The following is a 15,352-nucleotide window of genomic DNA, read 5'->3' on the forward strand; positions in this document are numbered from 1 at the left end:
TTCGACAGTGCATAGTAACTATTCTGATCAGCACTACTCTAATGGAGAAACGTAGAAGCGCGTTGAGAGCGCTGGGAGAACAACGCTCATTCCACGTCGGCGGGCCAAGTGATGGAGCTGATTGGAGTAGGCGCTGTTCTGCTGTACAGATGATCCGTTTGCGACCCAGATAAGACGCCGACGCCGAAGGTCGGCTCCCTAGAGTTTAAGGGGTTTCGACACTTTCTCTTAGTCTCAAGTTATTAACGAGAAATGTAAAATGCAATTATTTGCATCGATGTGCACCTGCATTCCAAGTTTTACAGCAAAGGGGGTAACAAACGCGTAGATACCCGGAACCGCGAATACCGAAACTCATGCGGATCTGACGTCACGGCAGGCGTCTCCGCCAGTGAGGAAGCGCAAGAGAGGTCACGTGCTTACGACTTCCAATGGGAATGGTCGGTGCTCTGATGTCAGAGATTGATCAGTACGTGCGTTCAACGGTTTGTATCTCGCCAAGTACGGTACGTAGAAAAATAAATATTTTTTTCCTCACTGATACTCTAGTGTGCAACGCAATGTGTGTATGAGGTAATGATCCACATATATCAAAGTGTCACACCTCCTTCAAAGGAATCGATCTTTGTTCCATCTGAAAAGTTAAATTACCTCCACACTTCTTGCCATCATTTAATTCGTTATTTATAAACTCGTGTAGACCTTACATAATTTGCGCTGCGGTTGTGTCAAGGTATGATTTGACAGAAATGCTGAAATGTTTGTTTTTGTAAATGTAAATGTGTAAATGCTACGTATGCGGTTGACATGCCGTTGATCAGTTACTCCTAAGTTCGCACGAACTCCCAATAAACCCATTCCGGGTATTCCTAAACTACCAATAGAAATTCTATTTAAAAAACACATATGAACATCACTCCGTCAACAACCAATCTGGTCTTAACAATATCAACGCGAGGGTAGCACGAAAAACAGAAACATGTACTGTTTTCTTACTGGCGCATATATTTTAGAACTGTTTAAACATGGGTTATATTTCGCCGAGACAGAGGGGGGGGGGGGGGAATTAGGTAACTTACGAACAACATTTTACTGAACACAATATAATTGTTTTTCTATCGGTTTGTATCGAAGTCTATCCTACTCTACCTTACTCTACTCTTAGCCTATGAAAGACTGATTGATCAGAGAGATCGTATTGTTGAAAAGAAAATTGACTGAAACCGTATACAGGAAGACAGGCTCAGATGTCACTCTTACATAAATCCTATCAGTGACCCATATTTCGTGGCAGTACGGTACATCACCCCTCGTTCTTACTTTTCTCGCTGTATGTTTTACCAAGTCAAGCTAACCCGTTCAGGTACAACTTCTATTGAGGTTTCACAAGTGCCGCTGACAGAATGATGTAACTATTAATAACTCGGGTTCTTACGTCCCGAGAAAACTGATCATCACGATGATCACGACGATCGGTCCGTGGATAATTTAGCCCACATCAGGGCTCTTAAACACGCGCTGGAATCTCAGCACAAGGCGTGTTTAACATTCCACGTGGAGGACGACTAATTTTACGTAATTGTGCATGTATGCACCTGTAAACTAACGTATTTTATTCCCTAATTCCCTTCTTCGTTTAACATTGTCAGCATTTAGAGATGTCTGTGTCCCGTAACTCAGTAAGGGCACGGAATTGCCTTTGATAGTACGTACAAAATAATGATCATAAGAATGTGCTCCACAGGGCGACCACTGCAGCGATCATAAAGTTGTCTCGAGGTGTACAACCGGTACCGTCAATCGCTTTAGTCCACTTATAACAGGTTACCTATACGTTGTTCGTCTGGCCACACTGGATCTCCAGACATGCATGATTCATTAACGCTCGCCGTAACCTAAACTTATGACACTGGAGCCTGGGCAACCCTACATTCCAAACCGGTTTCATAAAATCTGACCGACTATAGCAGAGTTTTGCACATGGACCAGCCTATCACGTCATGCCCCTGTCCACCAGTCCCCTCGGGGCGAAACCCACCGCAATTCAATCGCCATAGCAATATACGTGCTGTCACACGCTGTGTAGGTTGACATCTTGACCCTCGTCCTGCACTGCAGCACTTCGAACGTCAAGGAAAAAATTTGAAACGGAAGCCAAACAGCGCGCAATCCCTTTAACCAAGGACGACCGATGCATATCATGAGGTAAGATTCACAAAGGCATTCGACCGAGACACATAAACAGAATGACGCAAGCGTAGAACGGATACTGTGCTGATTGAGTATTGTGCCGCTGTCTGCCATTCATTACGCAGAAAGAGTGCGATTCACTCGACCAGGTAGACAGGATCACGATGTGTTAGTGTGGAAGAAAGACGATTTCGAGGACATGCATGCCAAAGCAGTTGGTGCACAAGGTAAGGACTCTGGAAAATGAAAAGAAAGCTCGGCTCCTGTGGGCTTTTGTTCACGAGTGTGCTAATCTTGTAAGCAGTGACCCAAAAGCAAATTACTAGTACGAAGGATCTGCTACACCAAAGAAAGCGGCAGGATGATTTATCGTAGTTGTTGGGTTCAGGCTCTGAGAGGTAGCTTCCAATGGTGTTACGGGACTTCAAACTGACTCCTCTATGAGGATGATATGCTAGGTAGGCTTCTTCTCACATTCAAGACTTCTTGCTAGTTGTTTCAGTACACCCTCGACAATATGGTACCTGGGCAGGTGAGCGACGGTATCGCAGATGCTGACACCAGGACTTCAAGCCCCAGCACCCGTACCTCTTCGTAATCCAACAGGTTTCGTTTGGTACACACTCTGTACATGAAATACTCGCTTTCCGACTTCACAGTGTTAACATTACCGCTGATCAAGAATGGCGGACCAGCGGCATTGCCGAACGTATAAAAGCATCCGTTTGGTTGGCGGTAGCCAAGGTCGTGCTGAAGACTGGGAGGTGGTGGGTTCGAATCCTACCACCAGCTGTGCGGTCTGAGGCTTTTCCTGGGTTTTTCGGCTGACTTTCCAGCCGAATGTCGGCACAGTTGCCCTTGAAGTCGGCCCAGGACCCCTGTCCACCACTCCTTCCTGCTGTTCTCTCTTCATCTGTGCATATCTGTACGCCGCTCATAGCCACAGCTGCTTCGCGGTGCTAACATGGCGGTGCTAAAAAGAATGGCGGTGCATTTGTTTGCCGGTCTTGTGGGTGCGTGTGCTCTCAACTCACACATCCCCCGTTCATTTCACATACCAGCGGGCACCAGTGGCATCGCAACATTCGCTACACGCACGGTTCCACTGATCATCAACCTCAAATCTACTCCCCGTCTTCATCGTCCCATGTGGAAAACTACCTGCGCCCTTCTCGATAAGAGATGACGGACGTCATAGATTCAATATCGACTTAAAGGAGCACTAAAGCGCGAAATTTTGTCCACACTGAAAGACAGATGCCGTTACCTTGACACCAACACAGAAGGAACGGGAGTCGTCCGTTCCGTCGTTCGTGATTTTTGAGCGAAAGGACCAGCAATTTACGCTTTCCCTCTCCTCCTTATAAGAAGACCCACAATGCAAAGCGCACTCTCATTCGTCTCCGCAAACGAGTTATCCAATTATAGTGGGGGAACGTTTGAGGAGACCAGTCCGAGGCGCCTCCGCATTGTCGGCCGGGTTTGTTAAGAGGGAGAGTGAAAGCGTACATTGCGAATTCTTTCTCTCATAAATCACGAACGACCAAAATACGTGGAATTTTGCAAGTTACTTCACTAGTTATTTAGAGATAGGGCACTTTAATAAAACTTACACAAACCGCGAACGCATTTATTACTTTTCTTTTAAATTCCGCGTTAGCGTCGCGAAGCAATGGTGGCTACGAGCGGCGTCCAGACATGGACAGAGGACATCAAGAAGGAGTTGAGGTAGGGGGTGTGTAGTATGCGTCCTGGGCCGACTTCAGGGGGAAATGTACCGACATTCGTCTGGAAAGTCCGCCGGAAGACCCCCTCAGACAGCGGTGCGGGGATTCGAACCCGCGTCGCCTGCCAGTCTCGCCGTGGAAAGCGATCATCTTAACCACTGCGCCACGGGAGCTGGTCATGTGTTACTATTTTACACATGTCACAAACAAGATTTCTTTCAACTCAACGGGATGTGACAATCTTCCAGGCCGTTTGCGAAAGTGCATTCCCAATCTAATACCTACTCCTTTAGCAGAGGTGGTCGAGAATTTATTTCAGGGTGATGTGTGTTTTTTTTTTTTTTTTTTGGAAGAGTTGAAAGGTATAAAAGTTATCCTCACTTGCAAAAAGGGCTGGTAGTAGAGCAGGTACAGGGTGAGTCAAGTCCAAGATGGCTGTAGAACACTCAAAACAATGACATTGAAGCTTCCTAAGTTTAATATGTACAAGCTTTCGCGTGGTGGACCACGCTTCATCAGGTACAGAATGAAAATCCTTTTTTGGGGGTGGAGGGGATTTTTCTGTACCTGATGAAGCATGGTCCACCACGCGAAAGCTTGTTCATGTTAAACTTAGAAAGCTTCAGTGTCATTGTTTTGAGTGTTCTACAAAAATGCCCCCCCCCCCCAGAACAAGCATTATAAATTACAGGCCAATTGCAATACTTCCTGCTTTAAGCAAGTTCATAGAAAGGCTAATCCTTGGGAGTGTGAAATTATGTTTCAGTGGCAATAACCTTTCATCGTGTTCAGAGTTTGGGTTTCGTGAAAGAAAATAAATTGTAATGGTACTTGCAAAAAATACTGAAAAGTAAGAAAAAATATTAACTTAAAGCTGGCATACATCGGGGATATTTCTAGATTTAACCAAAGCATTTCATGTTTGATGATTGATGATTGATTATGATGATGATGCACATTGCGTATTTGTAGGAGCGGAAACATTGACCTCCATTTTCTCTAAGGCATCACAATCGAAAGACTGTGCGTATTGGTTATTTGCGAATATGCTCGGGCCAAGAATGACAAATCAAACCATGTTCTGTTTTCCGCAGGTTAAAAACCTCTTCAAGTAGATAACCTCGCACTGTCATTCGCAGATTATGCATTGACTCGTGTTCCGTCTACGAAATTTTTTGGTCTCATAATTCAATAAAATTTGTCATCGCGAGAGCACATCAGGTACGTCAGGAACAAACTACAGTCAGGAGTGTACGCGCATTCAAAATTGAGATTTATTTTTTGTTCATACACATTTTGTTGCTAGTGTACACAGCACTAATTGAAACGCACATTGCGTATGCAATAGAGATTTATGACCTAACGCATCCTAAAAAGACATTAGACATTACAAATTATTAAAACAAAAAGACGTCAAGACAACCAACGGCATGGCCGAGCGGGTAAGGGCGTCCGACTCGTTGGTGGTAGCCAAGGTCGTGTAGAAGACTGGGAGGTGGTAGGTTCGAATCCTACCACCGGCTGTGCTATCTGAGGTTTTCCTGGGTTTTCCGAAGACTTTCCAGACCAATGTCGGCACAGTTTCCCCTGAAATCGGCCGAGGAAGCATACTAACCCCCCACTCCTTCCTGCTGTCCTCTACCTATCTGTCCACATCTTTCATCTGTCCGCTCATGGCCACAGTTGCTTCGCGGCGCTAACACGGAAACAAAAGAAAACGTTGAGACAAAAACGTGTATTACGTGCTCTTCATTGTGCCTTTCCCAGAACGTGTCCCGCATTCATTCGAGACGTCCTCTCTCTCTCTTTTAGATGTCTATCAGCTTATTGAATTTAGACTTTGCGTTCCTATTCAATATCTTTTATGGCTATCTAAATCTATCGTCAGTTGCACATTTTTCTGCACATCCCGCAGCTGGAACTTCCCACTCCGACGACAATTACTACGTATTACACTCATCTAGTTACCATGACGCATAATCGCGGATATCATCGAACAGTTGAAATTCGGGCACTGAAATCACCACACGAATTTAACGCCTCACTAAAAGCTCGTACAGTCGCTGAATTAGCATATGATCCACACACATTATCATTTGTTACTTTAGACTGATTGAAAAAAAAAAAAAAACTTGAACTTGAACAAGAACTTTTGTTAGTTTAGACGGCTAGTGGTACCAAGTATTACATGCGCTACATTAGCAGTAAAAGTAATATACTAGCAGTATAAGTATTAGCAGTATTTTCACCAAATTAGCGCGAGCAATGCGGAAGGATGTCGTATCTGGCGGCTGAACACCCAAATCATCATCAAAATAAAGTTTTTTAGCCGTAAAACAACAGTTAGTGATGCTTGATTACATGATGGTGATGGTGATGTGAATAATATAAAGAAAACGGGGATGTGAGTCACGACAGAGTCGGACCGAGTACGCCAGGCCGCCTATACACACGGTGAGTACAAACAGGTGTAAACACAGTGAACCGGTTAAAGTGATGTAGTGCAACATATTTTGTGGTTACATGATTGTTTTCTCTTATTGTTTTCTTCTTTTGTTGTCTGACATGGTTTTGTCATTACTGTGATGTCACTAATGTTTGCGGAAATGTAAAGCTGTTTCATTGTGACCAGCAAGGATGTTACACACCCCATCTGACTGACACTGCGGATGCGTCCAACGCACCGCAAGTTTTGCGTCTAGCGTACGTACGCAGGTTCTTGAATTTAACGGGCGTACGAAGGGCCACTTTCGTTCCTGTCCCGTGGCAATGCGAGACAGCTTGAGACCTGCAGTCTGCATGCAACACCCACACGACTAAGAAAGGCGCGACACCAATGGCGTTGGACTAAGCAGATTGTCCTGGCTGCACTTGGCTTTCTTCATTCTTCAAAGTAGTCACTGTATAGCTTTTGCTTTATACGAGTGGTAGTGACATAATGGTCTGTGACGCCTGATGTAAGATAGACCTAATTATAGCGGGCAACACTGGCGCTGATGTATCCCGTATTTTTTTTTTGTTTTTTGTGTGAGTTTGTTCGGATCCAGCGCTGAGTTACACCCATGCAGCGTAGTCTTGCTGCCATACTCGATGGGCAATGCAACGTACGTGTTACTTTGGCACAGTGTCGCCTGCAATTTTCAAATTGGATTTTCTACAAACTATGAGAGTGACTGTGACAAAAATTGCTACGAATAACAGCCATGCCTAGGTTCTTATTCGTGTTAGGGCTGTAGCACCACCAGTAATCTAGTAAGTGTGCGTCAGTATAGAGAGCCAATATAGGAATCAACACTTCATTTCACTCTTAAACAAATATGCAATGATCTATCACTTTCCTTCTCTATCTTTTTTACGCTTGTGTTTTTCTTATAAATCTATACCCTCTATCGTGAGTAAAGCTAGTTTATCTAAAGATGACCGTGCACCCTTGAAAGAGGATTGATGTGTAGGATTTAGGATTGTGTATCACGAAGGCTCCTTTTCACAAAAGCAACTCCGACAACACTCAAATTGTTGCAGTCGTACCCTATAACGACGGATTCGTGAACTAAACTTCCAGCACCAAACGAACGTGTCTAAATGTGCAACGTGAAAACTACAGAAAAGTAAGTAGTTTGGAATTTCTTTAGAGTTTGAGTTTAGAGTGAGCGGCTCAAGGAATGTTCAGTTATGGTAGCTCAATCACGTCTATATAGGTGGCTCCTTCACATCACTATTTCTACAACGCACCATGGCACTGCAGCGCAGCATTATGTTGGTGAAGAGAGACCCGCTCACATATCACAGGTTGGTAATGTTCCTCCAAGGTTCAAACTATGAATCGAGAGAAACGGCATAAATCCTATGCGCGCAGTATTTCCTCTATCCTGACTCTTAACACTTCATCACCTTGACGGAGTAGATAAAATACGAGGCGGTGACTACGAAAGTGATTGCGGCCTATTGGCCCGCGGGTCCAATAATTTCCTGCTTCTTCACATCTCACGCCGCTCAGAGGCCAAGGAGAGACACCTGACTTAAGAACTCATTACGACCAAGCACAAACCGGCGCAGCTCAATGACAGACGGCGGTCATATCCGCCCGGAGTGTCGTTCGCATTTAGCACTCCGCCTGAGATGCGACTCGCATTACATGGAAACGGGTTAGTACTCTCCACTACGACGCCAAAGAGCCCGTTAGCATTTTCCACACGGAGGTGGCATTTGACCTTTACGGAGATACACAAGTCAGGTTAGATCAGCTTCCTGGCCCATTTCCTCACACCGCTCGCTCCTATCTGCTAATGTAATGTTTCCTAATAGGTGTTAATCAGTCGTCAATCTTTGATAATCATATGATTAATAGTTTATGTACACGGCTGAAATCCTCACCCCATTGCTTAATACTGAACAAGCAGAGTATCTGGTGCATTTCAACTTGGTGAAACATCATGTCATAATCATCATCATGTATCTGTTACTGTTCAGCTTAACATATTTCGGCTATCAACCAAAAACAAAAAAGGAAAAATAATAAGCTGATGTTGACGTCCGTTGTCGGAAAGACGGTATCACATCTGAAAGTTCAGATGCATGGGGGTAGCTGGCAGGCGTCTTATCAGGCCGGAGCTTCATTTGGCAAGGCTGCAAATCAGAGAAGAAGAAGAAAAAACAGCCTTGAACTAGCCGTTAACCCGTGTACCCTCGCGGTTTCCGTAGGCTCTGCTGCTTGCGTGGAGGGATCAAGGTCTACTGTTCAGTAGACAAACCAATATCCTTGTTAAGGTAAACAAGAATGATTGCGAGAGATGACATACATGGTGTTACGCTGTCGTACATCTAACTGATAAGTTTATCCACGCGCCTGTCCTTCTACTTCGATAACGCGTCGTCGGCTGGCCAGGGCGATTCCCTGTTTCTGTCAGAAAGTCTCACACAGTATACGTAAATTTCCAGTTCAGGAACAACAGTGCTTGTTAGGAAAACCCGAAGTGCTCGATGATAGGTGTACATCTGAAAGGATGTTGATTTTTTACCCTTATAACACTCCAGTCGCTTAACCTTGCATGAAGTCCACTTTGTTACCGCTAAAATTCTTGGCTTTTAAATTTGTAAAGTTCACACGCGCTGCCAGCACTCCTGCTTCTTAAACATTTATATTCATGTCTCTTCTATTTCCTGGGCGTCATCAAGAACTGGTTTCGGTGTATCAGGATGGCGTTGTAAATCAGTGTTCGTTTCAAAATGAAATGATGGATTTCAGTTGTGTTTGGGACTTCTCCACTAGTCTTAAACAATAATGTCTATGTAAGTGTGTGCGACTGGTCGCCATTTGAAGCGCTCTCCTCCATCTAGCTGACTGTCAGACGTGTGCATCGCTCCCGTAGGAACAAGAAATTAAAGAAAATACTAATAATCAGTAAACTTAACAAAAGGAGACGACAATATAGGAGTGCTGCAAAATGATGAAGCCTATAGGACTGCTAAACAGTCGTTTTCGTGTACATCATGCACTACACACGTAGGGTAAGGTGGAGCAAAAACTGACTAGACACACATTTGCAATTGAACGTCATTTTTTATTTGCCCGGACCCTCGGGGCAAAATGACACAACCCAGCAAAATGAGTCGTACCAGTTCGTCTTGCAACGGAAGTAAGCAAAGTGAACTTCATGTTCAGTAGTAGATACAATCTTTATGAGCCTTGGTGCTTTCGTCCTACTGGTCCTCTGCAAATAAGGCACTGCCAGTGTGTTGTGAGGCACGAGGCTGACTTTTTTGTTTTTGCTTTTGCTTTTTTTTTTCATCGCCATGTTTCGCTTTGCGAAATCTCCCAGTTTCTCATATGTCCGAAACATCCAAGACAACGAGTGAGAAAGATATGCCGTAGGAACAAGCATAAAACTACTTAAATGTTGACTCTTGACTTTCTAAATGAAACATTGTCAACTTATGTCCTCACCAAATGTCCCCGTGCATGTCCTTACCTAAATAAATTTTCCTTCTCAAAACCAGCAAACCCAGAGAGTCCATATTTTGTACAAATCTAACTAGATAAATAAACAAATAGAATTCTAACTTACTTTGACATAGTACACTTGTAAAGCGCGCCACTGCCACTTAATGAAAAAAAAAAAAAAAAGAAAACTATAGAAATTCTGCGCCTTTTTGGCGAGTTTTCACCCTCCAGGCATAACGGGTCGACCGTTTTTCTCTTCAACGCATAAAGTAAGCACGAAAATTCCCGAGTCAAATAAAGCGGATACTAGAGACACCTCTAATGTACCAGCATTTTGACCGAAAGAGTTTGATTTTTTTATGCACAACACGTTTATGTTTAATGTGGAGAAGCATACCCATCACGCTGGTATTGTTTAACGCCATTTATACAGGTATATATGTGGTGAAATGTTACCGTAATACAAACACTCTTAATACGTGTAGCGACGCAAGTTTGTTCTTATTTGTCATAGACATGTTGTGTTGAACATTTGAACATGTGTTGAAAATAGTGAACAAGCACGCGCCCAGCAAGCATGTATGTTACGGAGAGATATGCATGCACATTATTTCGCTCCCTGATGTGATAAACTCCATGCCTGCTCACATCCAATTCCCATGAAAGCAAATGAAAGAAAATCGTACAAGGTCCAGATTCGGAAAATCTCTAAAACGCTGCAGCGATTTGTGTGGATACTCCCACACAAAGAGCTCCACATCAGGAAGGTATTTCGAACCGCTTGCCTACAAGACTTCCCCAAAGACGTCCACTGAAACGTCCACTGGTCGTCTAAGACACAGGGGACCTCAATGAGAGCCACCCAACCTGAAATCACAGATGAACATTTCCCTACCTCCACGCATCCGCATTCTCAACACACCCATCACCACAAATAAGCGTCCAGTAGAACAAAGGTTGTCATCGGACAGCAATTCCCACGTATAGAGGAACCGCATTGTTAACGCGGCAGGCATGATCATACGGAAGACCTGCAGCGAAAAGGATCGCAGCTCAACTTCTGTTTTGTTTTCTGCCTCCCACTACACTGCAGGCCGTCCTTCCTGGGACCCCCCTGGGGCCCCCTTGCCCTCTGTGTCGTGCACGAACCGGCCGGAATGCCGTTCCACTACCGGACGAACCGCTCTCCTCTATGGCCCTTCAACCTGCTCCGGTGATCCGCACTTTCTCCCTTTCAAGACACCTATCCTTCTTTCTCCGTGTCGAGAGTGAAAAGAACCGCCCAAATAAGACTGCTCGGTGATGCTCCTCAAAAACAACAAAAAAGGACTCTCCCGTCCGCCTTCTTCCGATTTTGAGTGCATAATCAAATTTAGGACAAAAACCAATCATTCTTCATTTCCCTCTCTCTCCGTAACGTTCCCGATTAGACGTTGAGGTATAGTCACGTGACAGCTGTCTGGATCGGATATAAAACCTACCCGGTAGCCCGTTCATGGCAGCAAACAATCGACGTCTCTTCTTGAAGATAGCTCAGTGGTAAGTAACTCCTTACCGCTTGGATTGGCTTCAAGCGTCGGCCGCATAGGATACACCGCTCGATCAACTTCAGTGCAAACCACACAGGCGTTCGTATAGATTAATTCGTAAGATTAATCAGAACTTCGCGTACTTTCGTTGAGAAACCATACTCCAGGAAGTGATGATGGCAACTCGTCACCTAGTAGCCTAAGGCTGGGCTGACACAGCCCTAGTGTCTACTAAGCGATGAGTGCCCTTCATGACATACTGAGTTTGAGTTCTACCAGCCTTTGTTGTACCGTGCATAATCAGATGGTCTTTTGCCGAAATATTATGTTAACCTGTTTTTCGTAGCATTATATCGAAGTAAGAATAACTTGTCTTTCGCTTGGCGCATTGCGACCATAACTGAAATGCAGGGTCCTACGACGCAAGACTTATTACCTTATTAAGAACTATCACCATTGCGCGACAGTGTCTATAGAATAATTTGCTGCGTAGAAAATAGGCGCAATGAACGATTACTTACCTCATCCACCGCTATATGTTCACGAAGGCTGTAGAAAATACCTGCGGGAAGAGATACGAGTAACTGAATAATGTAAATTCTGACCCGATTTTTACCGTGATCATACACTTAACATTTAGTATCACTATGGATTCACAGTTCAGATGAGACAAACATGTGTAATAAGCAGCTCAGTGGGACTACTACTATGCATTCACACTGCTCTTCTTACTTACATGGATATTGCTTTCTTACTTACAGTTCAACTCACGAACGGCAACAATGAAGGTCCTCATCGGTGAGTGGAAGATGACGGCTAAACTAATTCAGTTTTAACACATTTGCCGCAATATTTCGCGGGATAGAGTGGATTAAAACCAGGCTCGTAGGCATTGTTCGACCACATATATTGCGATGCTAGAATATCAATCAGAAACTAACGCCGTCTGCGAAGAGTATCGCCTGCTTTCGGATCAGTGAAACTAACTAAAAGCAAAATATCCGACTAAACTGGCAGTGTCTATCATGGCCTCCATACATCGGCTAGCGATTTACTTTCCGAAAAATAAAGAGATTCCCTATCGCGCTACGTTCCTCACGAAGAGCACCATACTCTGAAAATCCTTTCCGATTGTCTTACTCGAGTGCTGGTAAAGTTACGATATGCGAAAGTTATGTTGCCTCCTACACCGTGTTCAGTCGGGTGCGCCTATCTATCTTTTTTAACACCCATAAAAGTTGCTTCACTGCTGCGTGCTAGAAAAGGTGGACAGAAGAAAGCGCTCATAACGCACAACCTTGTCTGTGTCTCCTTGCAGTCCTCGCCGCCGTCGCCGTCGCCTTCGCTCTTCCCAGGGTGAGTGTCGCAACACCTACTCCCATATGCTTTCCTCTTTTGTGTAAAAGAATTGTGGGCTCGCCCACGTGTAATGTAGCATCACAAAGTCAGTGATGGCAACATAGGGCTCCGCTATTATATGGTAACGGCACCTGAAGCACAAGAAGTAACCGCTCTTAAGTTGAATGCAACTCTGCGAGGATAGCTTGCCTGATCGTCAGGTTACCCAGCTAGCTCGGTGATATTGATGATGCAGACGACGGAGATCCAACAATTCATTTGTAAAAAAAAAAAAAAAAAAGAAAAGAAAAGAAGAGCATATAATGTTTATCCATGCTTGCCGAAAGGAATGCTGGTGTAAGTGCGCAAATAAATTCCATCATTTTAGGCTAAGCGTGCAGCCTATGAACTTCCCGACGGTGTGGAGTTCATCGTGGGCTCCGTCAAGACCTCCTTCCAGTGTCCGGCCCGCAACGGATATTTTGCTGACGTAGACAACAACTGCCTGCTCTTCCACGTGTGCAACGTTGCCACACACCCCGACGGCAACACAGAGGTCCAACAGTACAGTTTCTTCTGCGGTAACCAGACTGTCTTCAACCAGGCCACTCTTACCTGCGCACACCCAGAAGAATCCGTCCCATGCGCTAGCTCTCAAGACTTCTTCTACGTCAATGACAACCTAGGCGTCGAGAACGCTCCATTCTTGACCGACAATGACCTCCAGCGTGCTTACTCCCTCTACCCCGGCAGGGCAGCAGCTAAGGCCTAAGTGAAGTGGTCCAGGAGGCCGGGACATTGGGAAAAATTGTCGTTCAGTGTTGCTGCTATGTGTCACGCTATAGCCTGCACGCTTAGCGTTGTGAGAGCGTTGGGCATTCTTTAGAGTGCGGTTTCGCTTGGAGCAAGAAGGAATATCTCATCGTCAGTGTAAGCTTCCGGGAAGTTTCGCGCGATAGCCGCACTCCTAGCTAACGTAGTCGCAAAGGGATTATAACGTTACAACAGCTGATCATACTGAGAGTCTACATCGCATTTCGAAGCGGTCTCGGTATGCTTGTTCTTCAAGCGCCCCGTATTTTCACAAGCTGTTTAAAGTAAATGAACATACCAAGACTGCTTCTAGCAACTGTAATTATACTGGGTGTCGGAAAAAATTTATACCTAGAGAGAATATTGTATATTACTTTTCAGGTAGGCACACTTTCTTCTTTACTTTCCTCTTGCTAGTTTTCATGTCTTTTTTTTTCTTTCGTCTTGTATAGACCCTTTACATTGCTTCAGACATGGAGCACTGCATGTTCAACAGCTGTAACGTTTTAAGCCGATATCTTAATTTTGTGTCTCTGTACTAAACAACAGCTTTCCATGGGTTCTCTTTTGGGTTATCTCTTTCGTAGCCCTGAGGACAAACCGTAAAGTGTCATCGCTTACGCAGCTGCATCGTGCAGTCGACAACAGTCTGTGTTGATGCTCAACACGCATAACATCTGTCTTCGACGTATTTAAATGCTTTCTGTTTCTGCCTCGAAAGTTATTGCTTTAGCTTTAGCTCTGTTGCTATCTCAGTCACTCTGCTAGTGTAGTAACCAATTTTGTGTATAAATATTTCCAGTACTGTATGTATATAAAGCATCTCGTCGCCAAGATATCCTATACTGTACAGCATTTGTGTAATAAAACGTTCATGTGTATGAATGTCAGCATTATAAATCATCCAGCTGTCACAGATTATTCGCCTTTGGCCGTGATGGAGATCGGAGACGAAAGAGCACATTGCGGGTACTCACCTCACGAGTAATGCTTCCGTCACTGGAAACCTCCCTTAGCGGAAAAGGCGTCGTGCCTTGACGTTGTCATCATGATCTGCTGACTACATTAATTGGTATGCTTTTGGAATCACTTCGCTGTGAGACCAACGATAAATAGCTACAGCAGCCGGTTTGCCACATACAACTACTGTAATAATTAGTAATAACCGTGACCAGAGAGTAATAGAGAGAATAGAAGGTAACGAACACAGAGTGCGCCTTTTGTTGCTTCGTGTACAAGTTGTATACTTTATTTCATCATTATAGGCTACCCTGGCAAATCTGGGCAGTGTCCAAAATTGAACTTCACGACATAGCAAGCTGGTATACAAGCCCTGAGCCGGCAATCTGCAAGTGAGAATCGCTCAAAAAGGAATGCAGGAACTCATAAGAATATACTCATCACAGTGGCGCGATGCACTTCCCGAAGATAGAAATGCCTGCACGCTCACTCTATTCTGCTTGATTGTGCCTCCGTGTTAGCACCGCGAATCAACTGTGGCTATCAGCGGCTCTTCCGCCTGAACGTCGGCCAAAGAAAGACATCACTTTGACCGATGTACCAAGGCGAGGAAGCCCACTATACCGATGCATGAGGTTGCCCGTTCGTGCTCCACATTTGCTGGTAGAACTCTCGCGGAATTGTAGCAGTGGCAAGGTTAGGTAGACCACGGCTTCTTGGAGGCGATGGGCCCTTACATCATGCAACGTCTTGAGACACGTGACATGAAATGGAAATGTGGTTGACCTTACTGTCTGCGGTGTTTATCATTCTCTTTTCTTCTGTTTTTATCCATTTAGAACCATTAGGCTGTT

General features: G+C 44.6%; 1 protein-coding gene across 1 annotated transcript; it reads left to right on the plus strand.

Moving 5' to 3' along the window:
• The first annotated feature begins 11,348 nt into the window (after nucleotides 1-11,348).
• Nucleotides 11,349-14,432, plus strand: LOC135399396 (U-scoloptoxin(01)-Cw1a-like). Its single transcript, XM_064631233.1, has 4 exons — nucleotides 11,349-11,397; nucleotides 12,149-12,185; nucleotides 12,706-12,743; nucleotides 13,114-14,432. Exons 2-4 carry the CDS (start codon nucleotides 12,170-12,172, stop codon nucleotides 13,495-13,497), a joined length of 438 nt encoding a protein of 145 aa, XP_064487303.1. The 5' UTR covers nucleotides 11,349-11,397; nucleotides 12,149-12,169; the 3' UTR covers nucleotides 13,498-14,432.
• The last annotated feature ends 920 nt before the right edge of the window (nucleotides 14,433-15,352 follow it).

The sequence above is a fragment of the Ornithodoros turicata genome, chromosome 1 (genome assembly GCF_037126465.1).
Source record: "Ornithodoros turicata isolate Travis chromosome 1, ASM3712646v1, whole genome shotgun sequence".
Taxonomy (NCBI): Eukaryota; Metazoa; Arthropoda; class Arachnida; order Ixodida; family Argasidae; genus Ornithodoros; species Ornithodoros turicata.

What these genes read in the sequence shown, in the direction of transcription:
- LOC135399396 (XM_064631233.1), top strand. An exon ending in TCGCCTTCGCTCTTCCCAGG is followed by an intron (nt 12,744 to 13,113) that starts GTGAGTGTCGCA and finishes CCATCATTTTAG; the next exon opens with GCTAAGCGTGCAGCCTATGA.